Source organism: Dysidea avara, chromosome 7 (assembly GCF_963678975.1).
Source record: "Dysidea avara chromosome 7, odDysAvar1.4, whole genome shotgun sequence".
NCBI classification, from domain to species: Eukaryota; Metazoa; Porifera; class Demospongiae; order Dictyoceratida; family Dysideidae; genus Dysidea; species Dysidea avara.
In genome coordinates, this window is record NC_089278.1 from 29,996,182 (window position 1) to 30,018,907 (window position 22,726).

The 22,726-nt window shown below is 37.9% G+C and overlaps 1 protein-coding gene across 1 annotated transcript; it reads left to right on the forward strand.

Annotated features, from left to right (window-relative positions):
• The first annotated feature begins 5,299 nt into the window (after nt 1-5,299).
• LOC136260781 (uncharacterized) lies at nt 5,300-7,268 on the forward strand. Its single transcript, XM_066054647.1, has 5 exons — nt 5,300-5,650; nt 5,730-6,047; nt 6,112-6,411; nt 6,499-6,858; nt 6,956-7,268. The coding sequence occupies exons 1-5, from the start codon at nt 5,342-5,344 to the stop codon at nt 7,040-7,042; spliced, it is 1,374 nt and encodes a 457-aa protein (XP_065910719.1). The 5' UTR covers nt 5,300-5,341; the 3' UTR covers nt 7,043-7,268.
• Nucleotides 7,269-22,726: the final 15,458 nt, after the last annotated feature.

A 22,726-nucleotide genomic window follows, 5' to 3' on the forward strand; every position in this document is an offset into this window, starting at 1 on the left:
GGTAGACACGAAAACTAATAGTTTTTTATTCATAAAAATCGATCGCGTAATTTTGACACAGGTTGGGTTTTGTGTCATATCTCCATGGTCTTTATCCCGATTCCTTTCAAACCACAAAACGGCACTCCTACGATGGTTGCTCCATCTCCATATCAATTTTCAACTCATTCCTCCAAGGGGTTTACCCTGTAGGCGTGACAGACCTTCGACTTTATTTTACGCAAATAATCGGTCATAACTCCGTGGATGTTCATCGGATTCCTACCAAAGTTGGTACGGAGATCCGCCTTAATGAGCCCTTTAAATGTGCCAAATTTCAGCCCAATCCGAGCACGCATTCGTGTTGTATGGCGAATTTTGCGAAGTGTGCGAAATGAAGATGAAGAAGAAAAAAACGAAGAAATTAAAACGAAAGTTTGTTCGCTCGTATCTCGGAATTGGCCCTGTTGCGATTTTCTTCAAATTTGGTACGTAGGCTCCCCTAACTGGGCGGCACGTCTCTAGCAAATTTGGTTCCAATCGGATAAGGGATCACAGAGCTACATAGGTGTGAAAATTGCGTTTTCTTTCTTCCTGTTAATATACTCACGGTGTGGCGCGCCGGCTTCTTGGGCCGCACGACACACTATCGTGTGTCTTGATCCACACAAAAACAGCCAAGCTGTGAAAAAATGATGCGGCTTTAAAAAGCCTGGGTGAAAAAAGTTGTGAAATCAAAGGTGTCGGCCAAGAAATGGCTGCAATGATGTTAATGCTAATAAATTTCAACAATGCACACAGCCATTATTAAAATTTTTTAGCATTAACATCATTGCAGCCATTTCTTGGCCGATACCTTTGATTTCACAACTTTTTTCACCCAGGCTTTTTAAGGCCGCATCATTTTTTCACAGCTTGGCTAACACATCAGAACCCATATATTATACTCTTAAGCTGATTAATGGTCACCAGCTGTTGATAGATACACAATAGACATAACAAATTACTTCATCTTACCATTGATGGCTTCATCAGTTGCAGAGTACTGATATGATTGGCAGCACAGAATTCCAGCACCAGGTACTGGTGTGTAGCAGTTTCTTGTATAGTTTCTGACTATAGTTAGAGCATGAAGAGTTATAACTCTACAACCACGATCTATGTATGTTAGAAAAAAAAGAGTATGTACAGTCATGTTCCTAAGGTGTAACAGCTTGCCTACTCCACCCAGCTGTTCTAAAGTGATTTGGAAATCCACCATTTTATTTGTGGCAGCAAAGGTTAAAATTGACTACAGCCATTGTTTGGAACAAGGGAGATATTGGAGTAGCTATGTAGTGACAGACAGAAAAGGTATCCATGGTGATCACAGGCACAACAATAACATTGGATGTACCAAGGTCAACAGTGTATAACATAGTCTGCATTACTGAGTTTATAATGATATTAAATTGTAATAGACATATGTGTACACTTTACCTGTTTCCCTAATGCAGTTAGGAATCTCTACAGCACAGCTGTGTTTGTATTTTTAGCACATGGAATGGTATCGTTCGTTATTTTATGTGTACATTCTGTGTAGTTAAAATGTTTTATGGGTACATGTACACACGCATGAAAGCCCTACAATCCTATAGACATACATATGCTATATCTTGGTTAATTACACATACTGAAGTATGCACATACTCCCTTAGTTGCTATCAATACCAATTTGCTTGTGCTATCTGTAGAACTTTTAAGTTCTATTGATTACATGAATAAAGTTTAATGACTTGGTGGTATAGCTAATAGCCTCCCTCACTTCATATATGGCATGACAATCAAGGTTATAGCTTATGTAATGTTGGCAGTGTGATTTACATGAGAAACAATGAATGCCATTTACCTTCTATTCCTTAGATGACAAAGTGTCGATGCAATGGCTTGCTTTACAATGACCTAACATATGTAACTTCTTCCATTATTGTTTATGGGAGCAAATAGCTTATTTGATTCATAATTGTGGACTAATAGTATTTTATTTTCTAGACAACGCGATTATTGATGCTATGTTTTGTACGTGCATTTGCCCACACGTACATACATTGATTCATGGTGCATGGGCATGTATGTATGTATGTATGTGAATAATTATACATCAAGACATCACATTTCCACAACACTCCAATACAGAGCTTTAATTCAAGTTTAGACTTAGAATGGTAAGTGGCTTGTAGTTAAAGTGTAGTCGGAGTTGTAGGTGGCTCCACCTTGTGATTCTGGTGAAGTGATTCTGGTGGATGCAATCACTGGCTGCTTTGGTAAACTAGCGACACTTACTCAGTTGACCCAAAATTAGAGGCAATTGACAGTACAGTACTCACCATGTTCCATCATGAACCTACTGATATAGATTCTTAATCCATTTGGTAGTTTTATCAAAATTGTATATGCTCTACTTAAGTAATTTTCTGCATGCATTGCAACTGTATAGTCAACATGGTACCAAATAAGTGATCACAGTAATTCACCATCACTACCAGATACAGTACATGAAATTGCCATGAAAATAACCATGAAATACCCATGAAAATACCTATGGTTTATCCCATGAATTTTATGGGTACTGCACCCATGAAATCTCTGCAACGCCATGAAAGTACCATGATAATCTGATCTGGAAACGCATTTCATGGCCCATGAAACAACCCATTGTATACCATGAATTGACTTTCATGGTACATTTCATAGGGGAGATTTAACATTTCATGAAAAAACCATAGATGTTTCATGGCATACTTCTCTGGTAGTGTGCATGTCACATCACACTACACACAAATATGGTGACCCTTAATTGTTGTCACCTTGTAGTGAAGGTTGTTTGAAGTCACCATGTTTACAACAGGATTCTTACATGACCACACTGATTGTACAGTACACAAGGAAAACATAGGTAGTACCACTTAAACCATTATGAATCAATTCATTGGCAAAGTAGCACCTTCAATAGATCATCACAGGATCATGACAACCAGTGATGTCTTGACCACCAATAGTGTTATAAAACAAGTGGGTTGCTGAAATACAGTCACTATTACACACGTACATTTGACACAGTCACAACACTCTGTGACCAAGAATTTATATATTGTTTGCTGACAAACTTAATTGTACTTGAGGTAAAAAAATAAAATCCGGCTATATGGTAATGATATAATGTTTTGCTAATTCTACCATATTTGCTAGTCTAGACTCAGTGCTGTGAATAAATCTACCTGCTGCACACACCACAAAGCATTACTTTTTGTGGAAGAAGGGAGTAATTGCAATTTCCTTTTAAAATACATTGTGTCTATCATAACAATTAGACATAATCAATATAACACTGTTCTTTGTCAGAGGAGGTTGGACACGCTCCAAACGCCACTAAAACAAATTATACAAAAATCGCTTTATCGGGGAGGGTAATAATCCGATCTCAGTGTAAAGCAGTGAATCATCATTGTATATTTTATAGAATACGTACATGACTGTACTGAAGTCTGGTGAAGTTGTATACACCAAACTGCAACTTACTAATTTCACCCAGAACTCAAGCACTTTTTACAAAACAAGGTACATTGTCTTGAAGCTTACGTGAAGCACGTTCCGGCTGAATATCTAACGATCCCCAGCGAACCCCATCATTTTTCAGTTTGTATTACAACTATTGAGGATCACATGAAATACCAAATAAAACAATGCAACATTAAGAGAAATGTATTTAGGTAGTGCTTAGACTGAGTGTATCCAACCTCCTCTGGTTCTTTATGTAAGATGTTTGCAATAAGTATAGCCTGCATGTAGCAAGCCAGGTGTACAACTGAGAAGCCTTATTTATTGTGATAATGGGCAACTTCATTGGTGTTAAACTCTGAATAATCAATACAGTTCTGCGAATACCTTTATATGATAAAAAACAATATGGTAGTTCACTTCAGATTTTTTACAATTTTCCACAATAAAAACCGATCAGAGGAATTCCTTTCTGGTTGTATTGTACAATATTGTTAATAAAACTATGAATGCCCTTAACTGGCTAAAACATTTGCAGTCAAAGGCAAACCATGCATGGAATTTGTGAAAGCTTTCCACTTGGGAACATTCCCCAGTGATGCACAGCTAGCTACCTCTCTTGTAAACTTGCAATTAATTGGAATCGTGCACATAGCTACCTACCAAGTGAAGCCTTTGAAAGAAGTGATTTGTAGCATTCCTGGGTGGATACTGGTCAAGTGGTGTGGGAAGAATGAAACTGCAAATTTCAACATAACAAATTTAATTTTTACAGCATGACTTCAAGACAATTGAGTTCACTACCTAATATAGAAGCATTCCATGTACACATGATTGTAACAAGAAAAGTTTGTAGTATTAAGTGATCATTAGCAAAACTACTTTACATTAGAATTTGTCTTAAATGTGTAAATAGTATTAATGCCAATCAGTAGATGCATTAACAAAAGCAAGCAAGGGCTTTAGCCACGATAAAGGAGACTAAGAACTAATGTCTTTCAGTCAGAACATAAACATAATGATCTTGTATAAAATACGGTATGAATTTTTGGAGATGAAATTTGTAGCAGTACATCAGGAAATGGTACACCCATAATTAGCTTACAAATGAACAATATTTTAGTGCCAATTGTATTACAACTCATATATTACTACAATGTAAATGGTCTATAAACAAGGAATTACAGTATGTGTATTACATTTGCAGTGGATGAGCATGCTATACAAATTGTATGTCCCTTTGCTTTAAGTCTGATAGTATTGTAAAATATATATAGGAGTTTGTAAGGCTTCTTCCACAAATAGAAAGTATTTTTTACACCTAAACATGTTGTGGTTTTATTTTAAACATATCACCAAATGTTTAAATGTATTCAAAACAAAATCCTTTATAGTTGATGTACATGAAACAACATGAGAGTATAGCACATCCTATAAGGTTTAGTCTTTGGTCTGAGTTGTAGTACACTTAACATAATGCATCACTGAGTTCACCCTATCCCACTATAAGACAAACAACATTCATTTGTCACACATAATTTGAAATATTATCAACTGAAATGTAACCACCTACGTACCAACATGTGCAGTTTCAGTGAACTAGGAAGAGAAGTTCAAATCATGACTGTACAGGTACATACATCCTCTACAACATCACAACCACAGGAATCACAGTAACTGACTATGCGTAGGGCTGCCAAACCATACAATGTTGTTACTATATGGCTTCAATCTGACTATAAATTTGGTGCCCTTCAGACACAGCAAGCAATTCAGAAGTTCAAGAGCAAATTAAGATCAACTATAAGTTTTTAGTCTCAAGAAGATGAATTACCTGATCACTGCAATCACTTTCACAGTCATCTTGGGGATTGTATCAGGAGCCCCACTACTCACCTGTGATAAGATCAAAGATGTCAATCAAGGAAAGGACAATCAAGACAGATACCTGGTAATATTAAAAGACCCCAACAGCTACCAGGATGCTGAATATGTGATGGGAATAGTAGATCTGTACCAGTGGTCTCTAGAAATGAATGCAGTCAATGTATTTGACACTTCAGTAAAGAGTCAGTTGGAGCTACTAGAAAATGTAGGATTACAAGGAACTCTATCAAAACAAGCCTTATTTCTGGTAAGTTTCCAAAAATACAAAGTACAATATTGCAATAAACCATGATAGAAGGTGTAATAAACTTATACTATTGTTGTAGGTGTGCATGGACAGCAGAGTAGAGGCAATCATACCAGACTGCCCAATGATACCAGAGCTTACTGAAGGTTCTGGTGATGTCACAGAGGAAGATACTGTTGACTGCTCCAAACTCATTCTTACTGAGCCATACACTGGTAAAGACTACTCTGTTGTTCTCAAGCCCAGAACATCTACCACTGATCTGTACAACATCATCAGTAGAGTAGAGATAGAGAAAATGAATGATGAAGCTGTGTCCTTCAGATACCACTATGCAGCAAGGAGGGGCACATCATTAAAATTGATAGTGACAATGAATATCAAAGCTCTTGAACTGGTAAGTACACTCATATATAATAAATTCATAGCACATATTCACTGACTTTATTGTGCACATACAGGTATGCAAGGATCCAAAGGTGAAATCCATTATACCAAACTACGACACATCTGTCATTAACAAAAGAGAAATCACTACTACTACAGAACAAGACTTCAGCCCTCACTGTAGTTTACCAGAAGTGACTGAAGAATACCCCACATTTATATTTGGATACAATGTGGAAGATGCTACAGAATTGGATACAATCAGAGAAGCTGTAGAAGGGTACACTGATAACTCTGCTGACGTCCAGTCTGCAACTGTGGCAGAATTTCTGAACATGATCATCTTCAAAATGAACAGAGCTGCTTATCTCAAGGTATGCATAAGCTTGAAATTATGTACAATTGTATAATATTATTGTGTTGTGCACGTAATGTGAGCTTTTGATGTCTTTTCTATGCAGGCCTGTACTTATCCAGCAATCACATTTGTGGAGTATGATCAGGAAACCACCACAGCAAGTACCACACAGCCATCCACCACCACAACCACAACTGCACCAACAACAGTTCCGCCAACTGTGGCGGAAGATGCATGCCAAGATGTGACTGCTGTAAAGGAACACCAAACCTACAGCATCCAGATACTTAGCCCAGAGTTACTTGCTGATAAACAGGCTCGATGTGAAAAAATGAAGAGACAGCTACAGAAAAGAACAAAAAACACTGAAGGTTTTTGGGCACTAACTTCTGATCAAAGCTGTGAGACCAGTGGGGAGGCAGTAACACTTCATGCAAGATTCAACGAGTTGTCACTAACTTTTGTAAGTAGATATGTACTAATACATATAGTGGAAATTTTTAATAATAATAAGTGCCAATTGTTTACTATTAATTAAATTTTTATCTTTGCTTCTGCAGATGTGTGAAAAAAATGGACTTTACATTCCAGTACCACCAGAACCTGAAATTACACTAGGATTTGCAACATCCAATATTTCATTTTAAAATTACAACAACATGTGGCAATGGACTACATGGCATCAAGAGAGTTTCCAATACATTACCATATGTATACATGAATTGCTATATTGAACAATCACTTTTTATGTATTTGTAAATATGTATAGTATGTTTGTAAGTTTTAAGAATAATCTGTGTTTCTTTTTATAAATGAAATACAAGAGCAATATTATGCTGGTATACACTGGGATATTTTTGTGCCAACTGTATCATACATCACATATTCACAGCTAGTAAACTGCACTGAATTACAATACTGTTGCTGCTACACAGCTAGTGGCAAATCCAAAAAGAAGAGGTCCACCTGTGGTAGCTATACGCATGTATTATCTGATAGGGAATAATTGATTATTCCTCAGCCATGTTTCACTATGCACAAATGTCATACATAATATATGCAAATTTATTTATGGTATATATTCAAGATATGAAACTTACATGTAAGTATATATGCATGATTAAAACTGTCATTGACTATAGTGCATTCCTGCTTAGTTGGTTGCAGAAGAGTCATTATTTTGTTGGTGCTTTATTTCAAACTGAACGCATATACTACAGGATGTATTGCAATGCTACACCATTTATATGCTGAATTATGAATCCATTACATAAACATACATACCAGCAGAAACCCAAAGATATGTTGACACAAGTACAGGCATAGTATGTCATATACGTTCAATGATAAAACTTCAGTGTTACATGCAGTGGGAATTACAGAACGCTAACCTTAAACAGTAGATAACACACATCTTGGACATTAAACATCACCATGTGGTGAAATGAACTATGTATTTGAACATATAAGAGTATGTTTAATACATATCGGTGTAGGGGAACCGACTTTATAGCATGGCAGAACAAGGCTGGATTAACATGTACTGCACATACATGAACATATAAATAAACAAATTATAATTACACTCAGCCATATTTTATACATATATGTGTATCATCCTAGATGTAATCATTGGGATAATAGCCTAGTTTATCTGTAATTATACCTGCTTCTAAAGTATATTGATGCTATTTTAACTGGTGATAGAAGTACACATAGCTATACAAGATTATGCAACCACCCATCTGCCTTTTTCGAGATTATTGTTTTTAACCAAGATTCCATTATTATTAGATAACGTTTCCCATTATAACAAAACACACTGTCAATTTTAACACTACTAAACCTGGCTAGGTGGATGAACTTTCTGGAATTCAGATAAACTCCGTAAACTGCTGATAACCTTCATATGGTATTGTTGAGAGTGTACATATGTTCACCAATAGGACTACAACTAAGCAGCAAGTTCAGTGAAACAATTACTCTTGCATGAAAATTTTAATTTTTCATCAAGACCATATCATTATCAGTATAAAGAAATGTTTTTCATTATTAAGACACAGGTAATGGCCATCATTACATCATCGCACAGTGCTATATACACAACACATTGATCTTCATTACATCCTTACCCTTTCCCCATATACACACAATATTTGAATAGTGGCAACACTCTCCTCTATTATTGTACTTCATGACCTAGCTATTTCATGATACCCCTTTGATAAGGATGGATACTACATTGGTTGCTCTTGGTGGCCTAGATAGGAATGGATATTTAGTCTTTCTGTTATCTAGAGGTCCACAAAATCTAGCTTTTGGAATCCTTTATTATAATCAGCATGCACAGTACTTTTTTCTTATAGGTATAATGTCTAATCTCTGTCTTGTTACCAGTGTATGGAGTTCTATTTGAGAGATTCATGGCCTTAGAAATCCCTGTGGTTTCAAAGTCAAGAACCCCCACCTAAAGCCTCAGGGAGCCACAATCTGTCGCTGATTATCAGATGGGCTCAACAAGTAAACAATATCAGCTTGAGACAAATGGTTGACTGTGGTTCTACTATTTAGGAGTTCATAGGGGAAGGGGGTCCTCCCTGCCTTCAGAAATTTTGCATTTACTGTATATCAGTGTGTCATACACTGTATAGGCAGAGTCCTATACAGTATTAAAAGAAATAAAATTAATATATAAATAAGCACATTGACAACAAACAGGTGTACTGTACTTCATGTTATACAAAATACATTAAGTATGTCTTTTTACATGGAGAGCTCTGCTTAATTTTATCGAAGGGGCTTAGCTTAGCCTCTTCAATTTTAAAGATCAAGATACTCTAGTAGAACAGTCATGCACCTCTAACATTATAGACAATTGTTGACTTCATCCAAAACTAAAAATGCACCCTAACTATCAATTACTGAGTCAAAAGTGAAGTAGCCATTACACTTTGCTTTCAGCTATGTTCAGCTCACTATACAGCACTACAAATGAAGAAAAGTAGGAGAAGTATCTCTGCAATCGATCCAGTCACCACGAAAGATATGGACGATTTGCAAGCTTCAGTGGCCATTATAGTTTTGCTTTCACCTGTGTTCAACCCGTCACACAGCATTACAAATGAAAAACAGTACGAGAAGCATCACTGCAATCAATCCAATTGCTACGGAAACATGGGCGATAAACGTAATAGCCAACACAGCCACAGGGAAGCTGTGCTGTGCTATTATGAATCAACACCTTGTGTTGTCAGTGTACAGAACTGGAGTGAAAAGAACTGGAGGACAAAGACAAGTGTGTGTTGTATGTACTGCAGTTGGCCAAAAGGCTTGACGAAGCAACATCAAAAAGTGAAGAAATCAAGCCTGTACCCTTATCCATTGTCAAGCTAAGCTTGGTTGGACATATCAGTCAGTCGGTCGGTCGGTCGGTCGGTCGGTCGGTCGGTCGGTCGGTCGGTCGGTCGGTCGGTCGGTCGGTCGGTCGGTCGGTCGGTCGGTCGGTCGGTCGGTCGGTCGGTCGGTCGGTCGGTCGGTCGGTCGGTCGGTCGGTCGGTCGGTCGGTCGGTCGGTCGGTCGGTCGGTCGGTCGGTCGGTCGGTCGGTCGGTCGGTCGGTCGGTCGGTCGGTCGGTCGGTCGGTCGGTCGGTCGGTCGGTCGGTCGGTCGGTCGGTCGGTCGGTCAGTCAGCATGATTCCATTGGGTTTTTTTAAATTCCATAGCCAGAAACTTTTTGGAGGTTAGTCTGAGGAAATTTTTTGGCTTGGCTGTGCCAAACCAAAGCTGCCAAGCTGTCAAGAAGGGAAGTTGAAGCTGGTTTTTGAGGGTGATATAATTGGTTGGAAAAGCCCAGTTCTTAACGTACAGTACTACCGTACTGTATGATATACAATCAATGCGAATCACAAAAAGATTCTAGTGGATGCATTATAAAAGCAAGCTTTATTTAGGCTAACCATGCATCAGAGAACTGCCAATATCTTCCAGTCATAGTGGATTATGAATTCATTATAGAGTTATACCAGTAGAAAATGGTACACCTATATGAATAAACTTGAATGCCAATTATGTTACAACTTTACCATATAGCTACAATGTAAACAGTGTAGAGTTACCAGGAATTGTGTGCATTACTTATGAGCATGTTTTACAAACTCATGTCCCTATAATTACAGTGGTTGTTGTGCAACTTCAGATACATCAAGGAGTTCTATAAGGCTTGGCAGAAGTTGAACAAGCTGTAGTTTTTATTTTCAACACAATATAAAACGATAAGCCTTTATAGTTTATGTACATGACACAACATGAAAGTATTTCACACCCTCGGATTTATTCTCCAGTTACAGTATAACTAACATAATGCATCACCCACAATAAGACAAACAACATTGCCACACTTAGTTAATTTGAAACAATATTTCAGTTTCAAGCCACAAATATGGAATCATCTACTGGTATGTGCAATACTTTCAGTGAACTAGGAAGAGAAGTTTAAGTCATGACTGGCAACTGTATCCTTCACAACCTTCATGCGTCATTGACCACAGGAATCACAGAAACTGACCACAATGTCTTCTAAGCCATACAATTACCCACACTATATGGCTGCAATCTAACTATAGGACTGGTTCCCTCAGGCACACAACCAGCAGTTCAGAAATTCAAGAGCAAAGACAAGGAAATCAGCTAAAGAAGAGGTGTTTTAGTCTCAAGAAGATGAATCCCTCAATCATTTTAATCACTTTCACAGTCATCTTTGGGATTGTATCAGGAGCCCCACTACTCACCTGTGATAAGATCAAAGATGTCAATCAAGGAAAGGACAATCAAGACAGATACCTGGTAATATTGAAAGACCCCAAAAGCTACCAGGATGCTGAATATGTGATGGGAATAATAGATCGGTGCCAGTGGTCTCTAGAAATGAATGCAGTCAATGTATTTGACACTTCAGTAAAGAGCCAGTTGGAGCTACTAGAAAATGTAGGATTACAAGGAACTCTATCAAAACAAGCCTTATTTCTGGTATAGTTTCCAAAAATACAAAGTACAATAATGCAATAAACCATGGTGGAATTAAGATGTATTAAATTTATACTATTGTTGTAGGTGTGCATGGACAGCAGAGTAGAGTTAATCATACCAGACTACCCAATGATACCAGAGCTTACTGAAGGTTCTGGTGATGTCACAGAGGAAGATACTGTTGACTGCTCCAAACTCATTCTTACTGAGCCATACACTGGTGAAGACTACTCTATTGTTCTCAAGCCCAGAACATCTACCACTGATCTGTACAACATCATCAGTAGAGTACAGATAGAGAAACTGAATGATGAGGCTGTGTCCTTCAGATACCACTATGCAGCAAGGAGGGGCACATCATTAAAGTTGATAGTAACAATGAATATCAAAGCTCTTGAACTGGTAAGTAACTTCTTTATTTACTTACACACACTCATATATAATACATTTACAGTACATTATATTCACTGACTCTATTGTACACATACAGGTATGCAAGGAGCCAGAGGTGGAAGCTATCATACCAAATTATGTCACATCTGTCATTAACAAGAGAGAAATCACTACTACTACAGAACAAGACTTCAGCAGTACAAACCCTCACTGTAGTTTACCAGTAACAACTGAAGAATACCCGACATTTATATTTGGATATAATGTGGAAGATGCTACAGAATTGTATACAATCCAAGAAGCTGTAGAAGGGTACACTGATAACTCTGCTGATGTCCAGTCAGCAATTATGACAGAATTTCTAAACATGATCATCTTCAAAATGAACAGAGCTGCTTATCTTAAGGTACATATGCAAAAAGCTGATGTATTTATTAGACTACAATTGTATGCTGTATATGTATACATATAGTGATGATAGTGTCTTTTCTATGCAGGCCTGTACTTATCCAGCAGTCACATTTGTGGAGTATGATCAGGAAACCACCACAGCAAGTATCACACAACCACTCACCACCACAACTACAACTGCACCAACAACAGTTCCACCAAATGTGGCAGACGATGCATGCCAAGATGTGATAGCTATAAAGGAACACCAAACCTACAGCATCCAGATTCTTAGTCCAGAGTTACTTGTTGATAAACAAGCTCGATGTGAAAAAATGAAGAGACAACTAGAGAGAAGAACAAACAAGATTGATGGCTTCTGGGCACTAACTTCTGATCAAAGCTGTGAGACCTGAGGGGATGCAGTAACACTTCATGCAAGACTCAACGAGTTGTCACTAACTTATGTAAGTCTATTAATTCCATAATCATGATAATGGAAATTATTTACCACAATGTATACAATACACAGAATAAACTTTTACCTTTTAACGCTTGCTTTGCAGATGTGTGAAAAAAATGGACTAAACATTCCAGTACCACGAGAACCTGAAATTACTCTAGGACCTGCGATATCTGTTGTCTCATTTTAAATTTACAACATGAGGCAATGGACTACATGTCATCAAGAGAGTTAATTATTGGCTAATATACAATTCATTACCAAATGTATACATGAATTTTTGTGTTGCACAATCACTTTTAAAATAATAGTAAGTATGTCTAACATGTTTGTAAATTTTTAACTTAATAATCTGCTCTTATAATGAGATACATACAAGAGCAAAATTGTAGCTATGTGGGATAATTTTAGTGGTTGGTACATCATAAATGATGGTATCATACAGTATACATGTTCACAGTGTCTGTACATATAATTATTCAAACTACATATCTTGCTAGTAAATTGCAAATACAATATTGTGGCTAAACAGAGGTGGATCTAGAAAAGAAATTTGAGACATAGTTATATAGTATTTAAAGCTATACTCAAACTACCATTTCTTTATGTGATAACAAACACTCACTCCTTACCGTATCAACTGAGCAGTTGAAAATAGTAATTGTGATTCACAAATTTGATTATGTTTGTAGCAAGAGTAAATAATTTACTCTTGTCTGTAGTAAGTACCAAAAGATATGTAAGTTTATGGAGGGAGTCAGAATCTTGTTAGGATCTTGGCACTAAAACTTAATGTATTGAATGCGGTAAGAATTACAGAATACTAACCTTCATCAGTAGACAACATCAATCCTAACATTGCCATTTGGTGAAATCTTGACAACCCGCATGTTTAGTACCATAAGAGTACATAACAGAACATGTCTGTGTAGGTGAAACTACAGAACAAGGTTGGATATATAAATCACACCACAAAGACAAATATATAACAATTGCACTCATGTTTACATACATGTATCATCTATATAATTGGGATATTAACACAACCATGCATGAGGATTTCATGAAGTTATAACAGTGGAACCTCAGTTATCCAAATTCCTTGGGACCAGGGGTGGTCCATAAGTCTGAAGAGTCCATATCTGTGAAACTGTGTAAATAAACAGCATTGCTATTGTAGTACTAGACTACCCTAATAGAACAGTCACTACTCTAATAGAGCAGTCATGTTTGTGATTCAGTTAACCAAGCATCCAGGTAAGTGGGCTCCAAATAACTGAGGTTTCACTGTATGCAGTGCAGCTGAAGAGGAAAAAGTCTGGCCAATTCTTGCTATGCAATCACTATATTTAATAGGGCTGGGAGATTATATTGATTGTTGGGATGAATCGTGATTGTCTCTGAACATCATGATGTTGATATGTATTATAAATAATCATGATGACATGCAAATGTACAATACTATATTCAAAATGGTGGTACATACTGTTGTGGAAGAACGCACATACTGTTTTGGAAGAACACAATTGGGAAAACAAGCCTGACACAGTTCATTGTGTGAATAAATCTTACACAGTTTAAAGCTTACCTGTTAGAAACTGTTGAATCCTAAGGTACTATTATCCATTATGCTGTTTGTATTTAACTATGGCCTTAATTGTGTTGAACAGTTGTACACAATTTCACCGTGTATTAATAAAATAAATAATTCATACAAAGTGTGCTTTAAACGATGCTGATGCATGTGAGTTAAAACATCATGACAGTTATCATAGTCGTGATATGTTGGATCCAACAATCATGAAAGTAGCAAAATGTCACAATCACTCAGCCCTAATATTTAACTAAAATTCTACATTGTTCTTTTCGTGTAACAGATGAGCACATAACTTAACTCATCTAACAGAGAAAAGTCGGAAATTATAATTAGATATGTATCCTTATCCCAGGGGTAGATATAAAAGTTCCTTCAGAAATTTGGCATCATATTGTGTTGCTTACTGCAATAACTCAAACAGGTGTATATTGTACACAATATATGCAAATACGTCTTTACACAAAATTAATGTCCATGTATATAACTATCTAATCCGATTTGTTTGTAGCTGAACTCTCTACATGATGGTTTCTTTGTAGCTGAACTCTCTACAAGGTGATTTCTTCTATAGCTGATCTTTCTACAGGGTGATTTGTTTGTAGTTGAACTCTCTACATGATAGTTTCTTTGTAGCTGAACTCTCTACAAGGTGATTTCTTCTATAGCTGATCTTTCTACAGGGCGATTTGTTTGTACCTGAACTATCTACATGATGGTTTCTTTGTAGCTGAACTCTCTACAAGGTAACTTCTTCTAGCTGATCTCTCTACAGGACAATTTGTTTGTACCTGAACTCTCACATGATTGTTTCTTTGAAACTGAACTCTCTACAAGGTGATTTCTTCTAGCTGATCTTTCTACAGGGAGATTTGTTTGTAGCTGAACTCTCTACACGTGATTTGTTTGCGGCTGAATTCTCTACATGATGGTTTCTTTGTAGCTGAACTCTCTACAAGGTAACTTCTTCTAGCTGATCTCTTTACAGGGTGAATTGTTTGTAGCTGAACGATCTACAAGGTAACTTCTTCTAACTGATCTCTCTACAGGGTGATTTGTCTGTAGCTGAACTCTCTACAAGGAAACCTCTTTTAACTGAGCTCTGTACAGGGTGAATTGTTTGTAGCTGAACTATCTACAAGGTAACTTCTTCTAGCTGATCTCTCTACAGGATGATTTGTTTGTAGCTGAACTATCTACAATGTAACTTCTTCTAGCTGATCTCTCTACAGGGTGATTTGTTTGTAGCTGAATTCTGTATAGGTGATTTGTTTGCAGCTGAGCTCTTTACAGAATGGTTTCTTCGTAGCTGAACTCTCTACAAGGTAACTTCTTCTAGCTGATGTATCTACAGGGTCACTAGTTTGTAGCTGAATTCTCTACATGGTGGTTTCTTTGTAACTGAACTATCTACAAGGTGACATCTTCTAGCTGATCTTTCAACAGGGTGATTTGTTTGTAACTGAACTCTCTACAAGAAAACTTCTTCTAACTGATGTCTGAACAGGGTGAATTGTTTGTAGCTGAACTCTCTACAGAGTGATTTGTTTGTAGCTGATCTCTATACAGGTTACTTATTTCTAACTAATCTCTTGAATTCTGTTCAGGGTGACTGCTCTATTAGGATGACTGCTCTATTAGAGTATCTCGATCTCGCACTTACTACACCAAGTTGGATTTCGTGTTATAACTCCGAGGCTTTAAGTCTGATTCTTCTACACCAGTGAAGAGCCTTTCTAAGATGATAACTCCATCTGTACAGCGATTTTCAAAGCATTACCCAAAGCGGTTTATCTGGTAGGCGTGGTAAGCAGTCGTTTTTATTAGCTAATCTCGATTGCGTAATTGTTACACACTGTTGATTTTTTCGCTGTATCTTCCTGGTTTTTAGCTCGATTTCTTTCAAACCACAAAAGGTTTGAGGTTCAATAGTTAACCTATTCACCCACCGATTTTCAGCTTCTTCCCATACGCGGTTTACCCTGTAGGCGTGACAACATATTGGTGTTATTTTTCGTGCATAATCGCTCATAACTCTTTGTCTGTTTATGGTATTCCAGCCAAAGTTGGTACCGAGATGCGCCTTTATACCCCCCTTCTGTGTGCCAAATTTCAAGGCGATCGGATATGGCGTTCGCGTTTTATAGCAGTTTTTGTAAGTGTGCGAAAAGAGGAAGAAAAATAAGAAGAAAAAAAAACGAAGAAACTAAGCCAATTTTTGAAGTCGCATATCTCAGGAATGCCTGAAGCGATTTCGCTCAAATTTGGAATGTGGAGTACTGAAGTTGGAGGAAATGTACACAGCAAAATTTGTCTTGTTTCATCAAGGCAGCACAGAGCTACGGAGGTGCGAAAATTGCGTTTTCTTTCTTCCTGTCAATATACTCACGGGGTTGCGCGCCGGCTTCTTGGGCCGCACGACACACTACCGTGTGTCTTGATGCATAGCACAAGGAAGAGGAGCCAAAGCCTCTATATACTTAATTTTGCCCCTTCTCAGTCTTTTTAAAGATCAAGATACACTTAGTCTAATAGAGTAGTCATATACTTGAATCTAGAAAAGTTGCCAACTTTATTCAAACAATACACTGTTAAAAATAAAGAGTAACCACCACTCTGAGAGTTCTCAGTGTAGGGAGGATTTAACACCCCATGGAGAGTAACCAGCACTCTGAAGAGAATAACCATTACTCTGAAGAGTAAGCGACACCACCTTCAGAGCATGTGTTACTCCCCAGTTACTCCTTTACAGTAATGGTTACTCTCCAGGGGTGTTAAATCCTCCCTACACTGGGAACTCCTTGAGAGTTGTGGTTACTCTTCATTTTAACAGTGTAGGGCAATACTCTCTCTAGACCTGAAACGAAAGTCAAAGTAAATGTCAAACTGTCACCCAGCACCATCATGTACACTAAGTACCTCAAAATAATTATCATGTTACTGGTGTTTAAGACAGTCATAGCCTTTTTAACAGCTTTTAAGAATTCACAACTGCCAAAATGGCAAAAATTAACAGTGAGACACTGCTAAGAGGTAATTATTTGCTGCTTCAAAGGTATAGCAACCAACAAGAGAATTTGATCTCCCCAACAACTAGCCTGTCTGTGCCCTTCCTCTTGACAGCTCCTGCATCCACCCCTAATGCGTCTGAGAAATAAGCTAGCAAAAAACCATGTCTGTGCCATTCCTACAACTTGAAAGATCAGAACATCTTAAGCAAAAACCAACATGGCTTTCACAAAGGTCGATCATGTGACACACAATTACTTGGAGTTATGAATGACTTTCACCTTAGTCTTGATGCAAGAACTCAATATCGATGCTCTTTTTCTAGAGCTTTTGATAAGGTTTCCCACAGAAAATTGTGTCACAAACTTACTTTTGCACTATGGAGTTACTGGTAAACTACTACATTGGATAAAAGACTACCTGTCAGACTGATCACAGAGAGTTTTACTTGAAGGCAAATCTAGCAATTCACACCCTCTCCTTTCTGGAGTACCTCAAAGCTCTGTATTAGCACCTCTATTATATCAATGACATCGCTAAGTCTATTACAAGTATAATTAGGCTTTATGACGTATTGATATATAGAGTAATTAACACAGAAACTGACATTGCATGCCTTCAATCTGATCTTCTCACTCTGGAAAACTGGGCAAACACGTGGTAAATAAAATTTAATCCTAGTAAATGCATACACTTCAAACCGGGTCACTACTGCTGACCCGGATGACCCACTGACCCGGATAGCAATCCGGGTCAGACCCGGATTTGACCCGGATGTGACCCGGATTGACCCGGATTAAATTAAGCCGAGGCGCGAGATAAGAGCTATGTTTCGGGTATTCTCGAGCGAGCGAGACTACGTTTTGAGTGTTCGATTCGTGTTGAGTAAACGAGTAGTTATGTGATAAACTAAGCCAGTAAGTTTATAATTTAAAATCAGTCAGTGGGTTTGGTTCCACGTAGCTACTGTGAGTTTACAGACAGCAATTGGGTGTGGCTTCATACATACTTAGTATTGCAATTTCCCAATATATTAAAATGGGTGTGGCTCACAAAAGCACTTACCCTGCTGCAAGACTAGACCTAGACTATATACAACTCATACATTAATCGATTAGTGGGCGTGGCTCCACGTAAGCTTGCAGACAGAAACGGACACAGTTTCATGCTACAGACTGCACTTACTAATAAATGGGCGTGGCTGAGCGTATGTTTGTAACGCGATAAGTGGGCGTGGCTCACGAAAGAGCTACGCGACTAGCGTTTATAGGTTCCACGTCGTTAAACGATCAATTTCGTTTCTCACGTGATCCAATCCGGGTCAGACCCGGATAATTTGTAAACCGGGTCAGACCCGGATGACCCGGAGAAAATGTGACCCGGTTGACCCGGATGACCCGGATGACCCGACCCGGTTTCAACGCTGACACTTAGCTATAACAAGGAAAACAAACTACACAAAGCATTCTTACCAAATCTATGGTCAGCAAATCCATCAGAACAAATCAGCCAAATACCTAGGAATAACAAATGATGAACATCTAACTTGGAAAGAACACATCAATGAAGTATGTAGTAAAACCATTAAAGCTAAAGTATCTTTACAGCAAAATCTTTTTAAGTGCCCCAGATCTGTCAAATCTAACTGTTACATGTCTCTAGTGAGGCCTATTCTGGAATTTACAGCTGCAGTGTGGTCACCACATTTACAGTATCAGATAAGTCAATAGAAAAGGTGCAATGGAGCTCAGCTCGTTTTGTCCTATTACAGCAGTGTAACCAACATGTCAGAATAACTTAAATGACCATTACTTGAACAAGGGAGAATTTTTTTTTAAAGCTAACAATGTTCTACAAAATATTACATGGATTAGCTAAGACCTCTTTAACGCTTACACCATAATCACTAACTACTCGTGGTCATGATCAGCGTTTCTCAATTCCTTTATCCAGAACTAAATCCTGTCTGAGTTCATTAACATTACATTATACTATGGAATGGACTACCTCAATCAATAGTAGAGTTGGAAAGCCTTAATCAATTTAAAGATGACTTATCTGCTCACCTCTTTCCCACAGACTATAATTAGCTGACTGTATGATTATCTGTGTATTTATACTCATTTTGAGTCCTACACAGTAACAATAAATAAATAATAAAGCAACATGCTTTTATTCAGGTGCTGCATACATGGTCTGGTTGTGGCCAGACTACTTGAAAAGCCTCCAATCCAAGGAATCCTACCTATAAAGGAATAACCACCACCCACATGCAAATATCCCTGGGTGTAGGGCAGGCTGGAAACAGAGAATTTATTTGGAGTCCAAAGTACAAATGTATAAAAAAAGACAGGAGGGCTGTGTTGCATGTACATATTGTAACACATACTGTACTACTGTACAAAGGAGTGACAAAAAAGGCATTCACATCGGGTATGTGCTAGCATAATTAATTTTACAGTGAAATAGATTTGTGACAAATATCCAGTGCTCTAGTATGGTAGCTACATGCATACCAGTACATAGTGACTAGCACCTTTGAATTGGTTGGCTGATAATGCTAGTATTTTATTGCGATTTTGCTGCTGAAAACAATTGTACAAACTAAAATTAAGCTGAAATGTAAGGTACAGTAGCTGGTATACTATCAGCACCCAGAATTACATGAATTACATAAGTGAGCCATTAAAACGTCCAGTCTGACTGAGGCGGAGGGCAACTACTGTAAAAAATTATAAGTATAGGAAGAGTTTCTTTCAATAAATGATGACAATACATTTCAGGGGTGGATCCAGGATTTTGATAAGGGGAGGCACACAGGTAGAAGTCACTCCACAGTGTGAGAAGCACACTCCGTAAAATGTGAAGCATGAGCTTCTAGGGGGGTCTGGAGGCATGCCCCCCCAGAAAATTTTGAAACTTTAACATTCTGAGATTGACTTTGGTGACAATTTTGACTGAAATTTATTGATAGTTGAACACTGGAAGATACTGAGTTAAAAACCAGAATTAGTGTAAAGGCCTAGGCTGCTCCCTAAGGAACCTTTGAAAATTTAACCTTCTGAGATTGGATTTAGTGGCAATTTTGACTGAAATTTGTTGATACCGAGTTCAAATACTGAGTTAAAAACCATGCCACTGCTACCTATTGAAATTTTGAAAACTTAATATTGTGAGATAATTTTGACTAAAATTAGTAAATACTTATGAAAATTCAATGCTGGAATTACGAATGCTACTGAGCTGTAGCTATAAAGAAATTTTGAAAAATTGACTTTTTGAGAATGATTTTGGTGCTAATTTTGGCTGAAATTAAGTTGAAATTTTTAGGATTAGCATAAGGTGCATCACAAAAAAATTAAGCATATAGACAATCCTGGAATTTGGTGTGCAGCTGCATCTCCAGAGAATTTCTATAGTCAGTAGGGTGTGGATAGAGTCATTAATTTAATTTAGAACAGGTGCTTTAGGTTTAAAACGACAAACAGTGTTATATAATTATGTTACTCTTGACTGTTTTATTAGAGTAAATGACTGTTCTATTAGAGTATCTCGGTTTCTAAACGTAGAGGGTGCTCTATCCCACCTAGTTCTCCTTGTGCTATGTCAATATGGGTAACAATTTGCTACAGGCACATTTATTATATTACACATAGTCATAAAAATGCTTGAATTATGTCTAAGGTGCCTAGCTATGTTCAATGAGCAACACTATAAAAAATTATGAAGGAGGTGGATTCCCCCCTACATTTCGAATACTTGTGGTAACTACTGCAACAAACAACGAGACTGAAAACAACCTCGCAGTGAGCAATCCCCATTCCGGCATCTTGAATCACTGCAATGTGATTCAAAAATCACTGCAATGTGATTCAAAAATCACTGCAATGTAGGCGAACATTTCGATTGTGGTTTCCAGTTCCAAGCTCGAGACGAATTCCTCGACGAATGCAGCCAGAGGCGTATCGTGACACTGTAGGTGCAGTGCTTCAGCTACATCATGAAATACCAGAACAGCCCCATTTTCCAAGCAAAGTAATTTGATAGCTACAAACATTACTGTTTCCCATTGTCACCGTTTCACCTCGAAGCCTCGCCGTGAATTTCATTTGCTGCTATTATCTGATAGGTCACGTGACGTGATTGGATCAGTGCTGCGTAGATATATGACAGCCAAGAAAGTATCTCTTCCTGCTCAGCTAAATGCTCATCTGAACAAATAAATGTGAGTAGCCGAGCTAGCTAGAAGTTGCTTTGTTGCGGTATACAGTAGTTGTAGTAATAATGTCGCCGGGTATTGTTGCTACTGCAGTTGACTTTCTTCATGCCATGTCATGAATATGAATAGAGGATATGTACACTATTTTATTCGAAAGTAATGATTAATTAAAGTAGTGCGTCTGCGCTTTCCAAAAAAGTTGACGGTGAACGCCGACTCGAACTGAATCTGTGAAAATTCCATATAAAAGTATGGGTAGCAAGTGCGGCTCAGACTATAACTTAAGTCACCACTAATGCTACGGGCAGGCTTTCTCTCGCCAGTTGTACTACCTCCTAGGTCAGTAGAAGAAATCACTGCTCTGTAAGAAACGCTGATAACTACGCTCAGACTATAACTCACGGTACTCACCACTAGTGCCGGCTACAGGCAGGCTTTCACTCACCAGTTATACTATCTCCTGGGTTGAAGAAATCACCACTCTGTAAGAAGCGCTGATGCTGTCCACACTTCAATTCGCACTTTATTCACCGTCTAAACATCACGTACTTATTAGAATGTTTTCAGTATGCATATCCTCTATTCCTTTCTATGGTGACAGTAAGCCACCATGTCCTGCATAGCTATCATATTACTACCTGTCATTCAAACAGAACTTTTCTCAGAAACATTTTCAACACTGGTCTTCTAGCTACATGGTGGAATTCCATTCCTGCTAGCATATTTCAGAATATCAATGCCTGAATTTAGTGGCAGCCTCTATACTCACCTTTTTCAAGAAACTTAATATATCTGTTGTTTGTTTTGTATTTATTTTTCTTGTTCTATTGTGTGTTTTTTGTGTGCAGTGTAGCCCGTTGTTGATTTTGTATTACATATAGTTACTGTTTAATTTGCTGTATACATTTCAGTACGTAATAGCAGCCTTTGGCTGGGTACTTGAAGTTTAAACAGATCAATCAATCAACTGATCATTCAAACCAACCCACAATCAAGACACACGGTAGTGTGTCGTGCGGCCCAAGAAGCCGGCGCGCCACACCGTGAGTATATTGACAGGAAGAACGAAAACGTCATTTTCACACCTTTGTATCTCGGTGATCACTTATCTGATTGGAACCAAATTTGCTGCACAGTTGCCCGCCAGCCAAGGGAGTCTACATTCCAAATTTGAAGGAAATGGCTCCAGCCATTTCCGAGATACGAGCTGCCAAAGTTTCGTTTTTTTTTCTTCGTTTT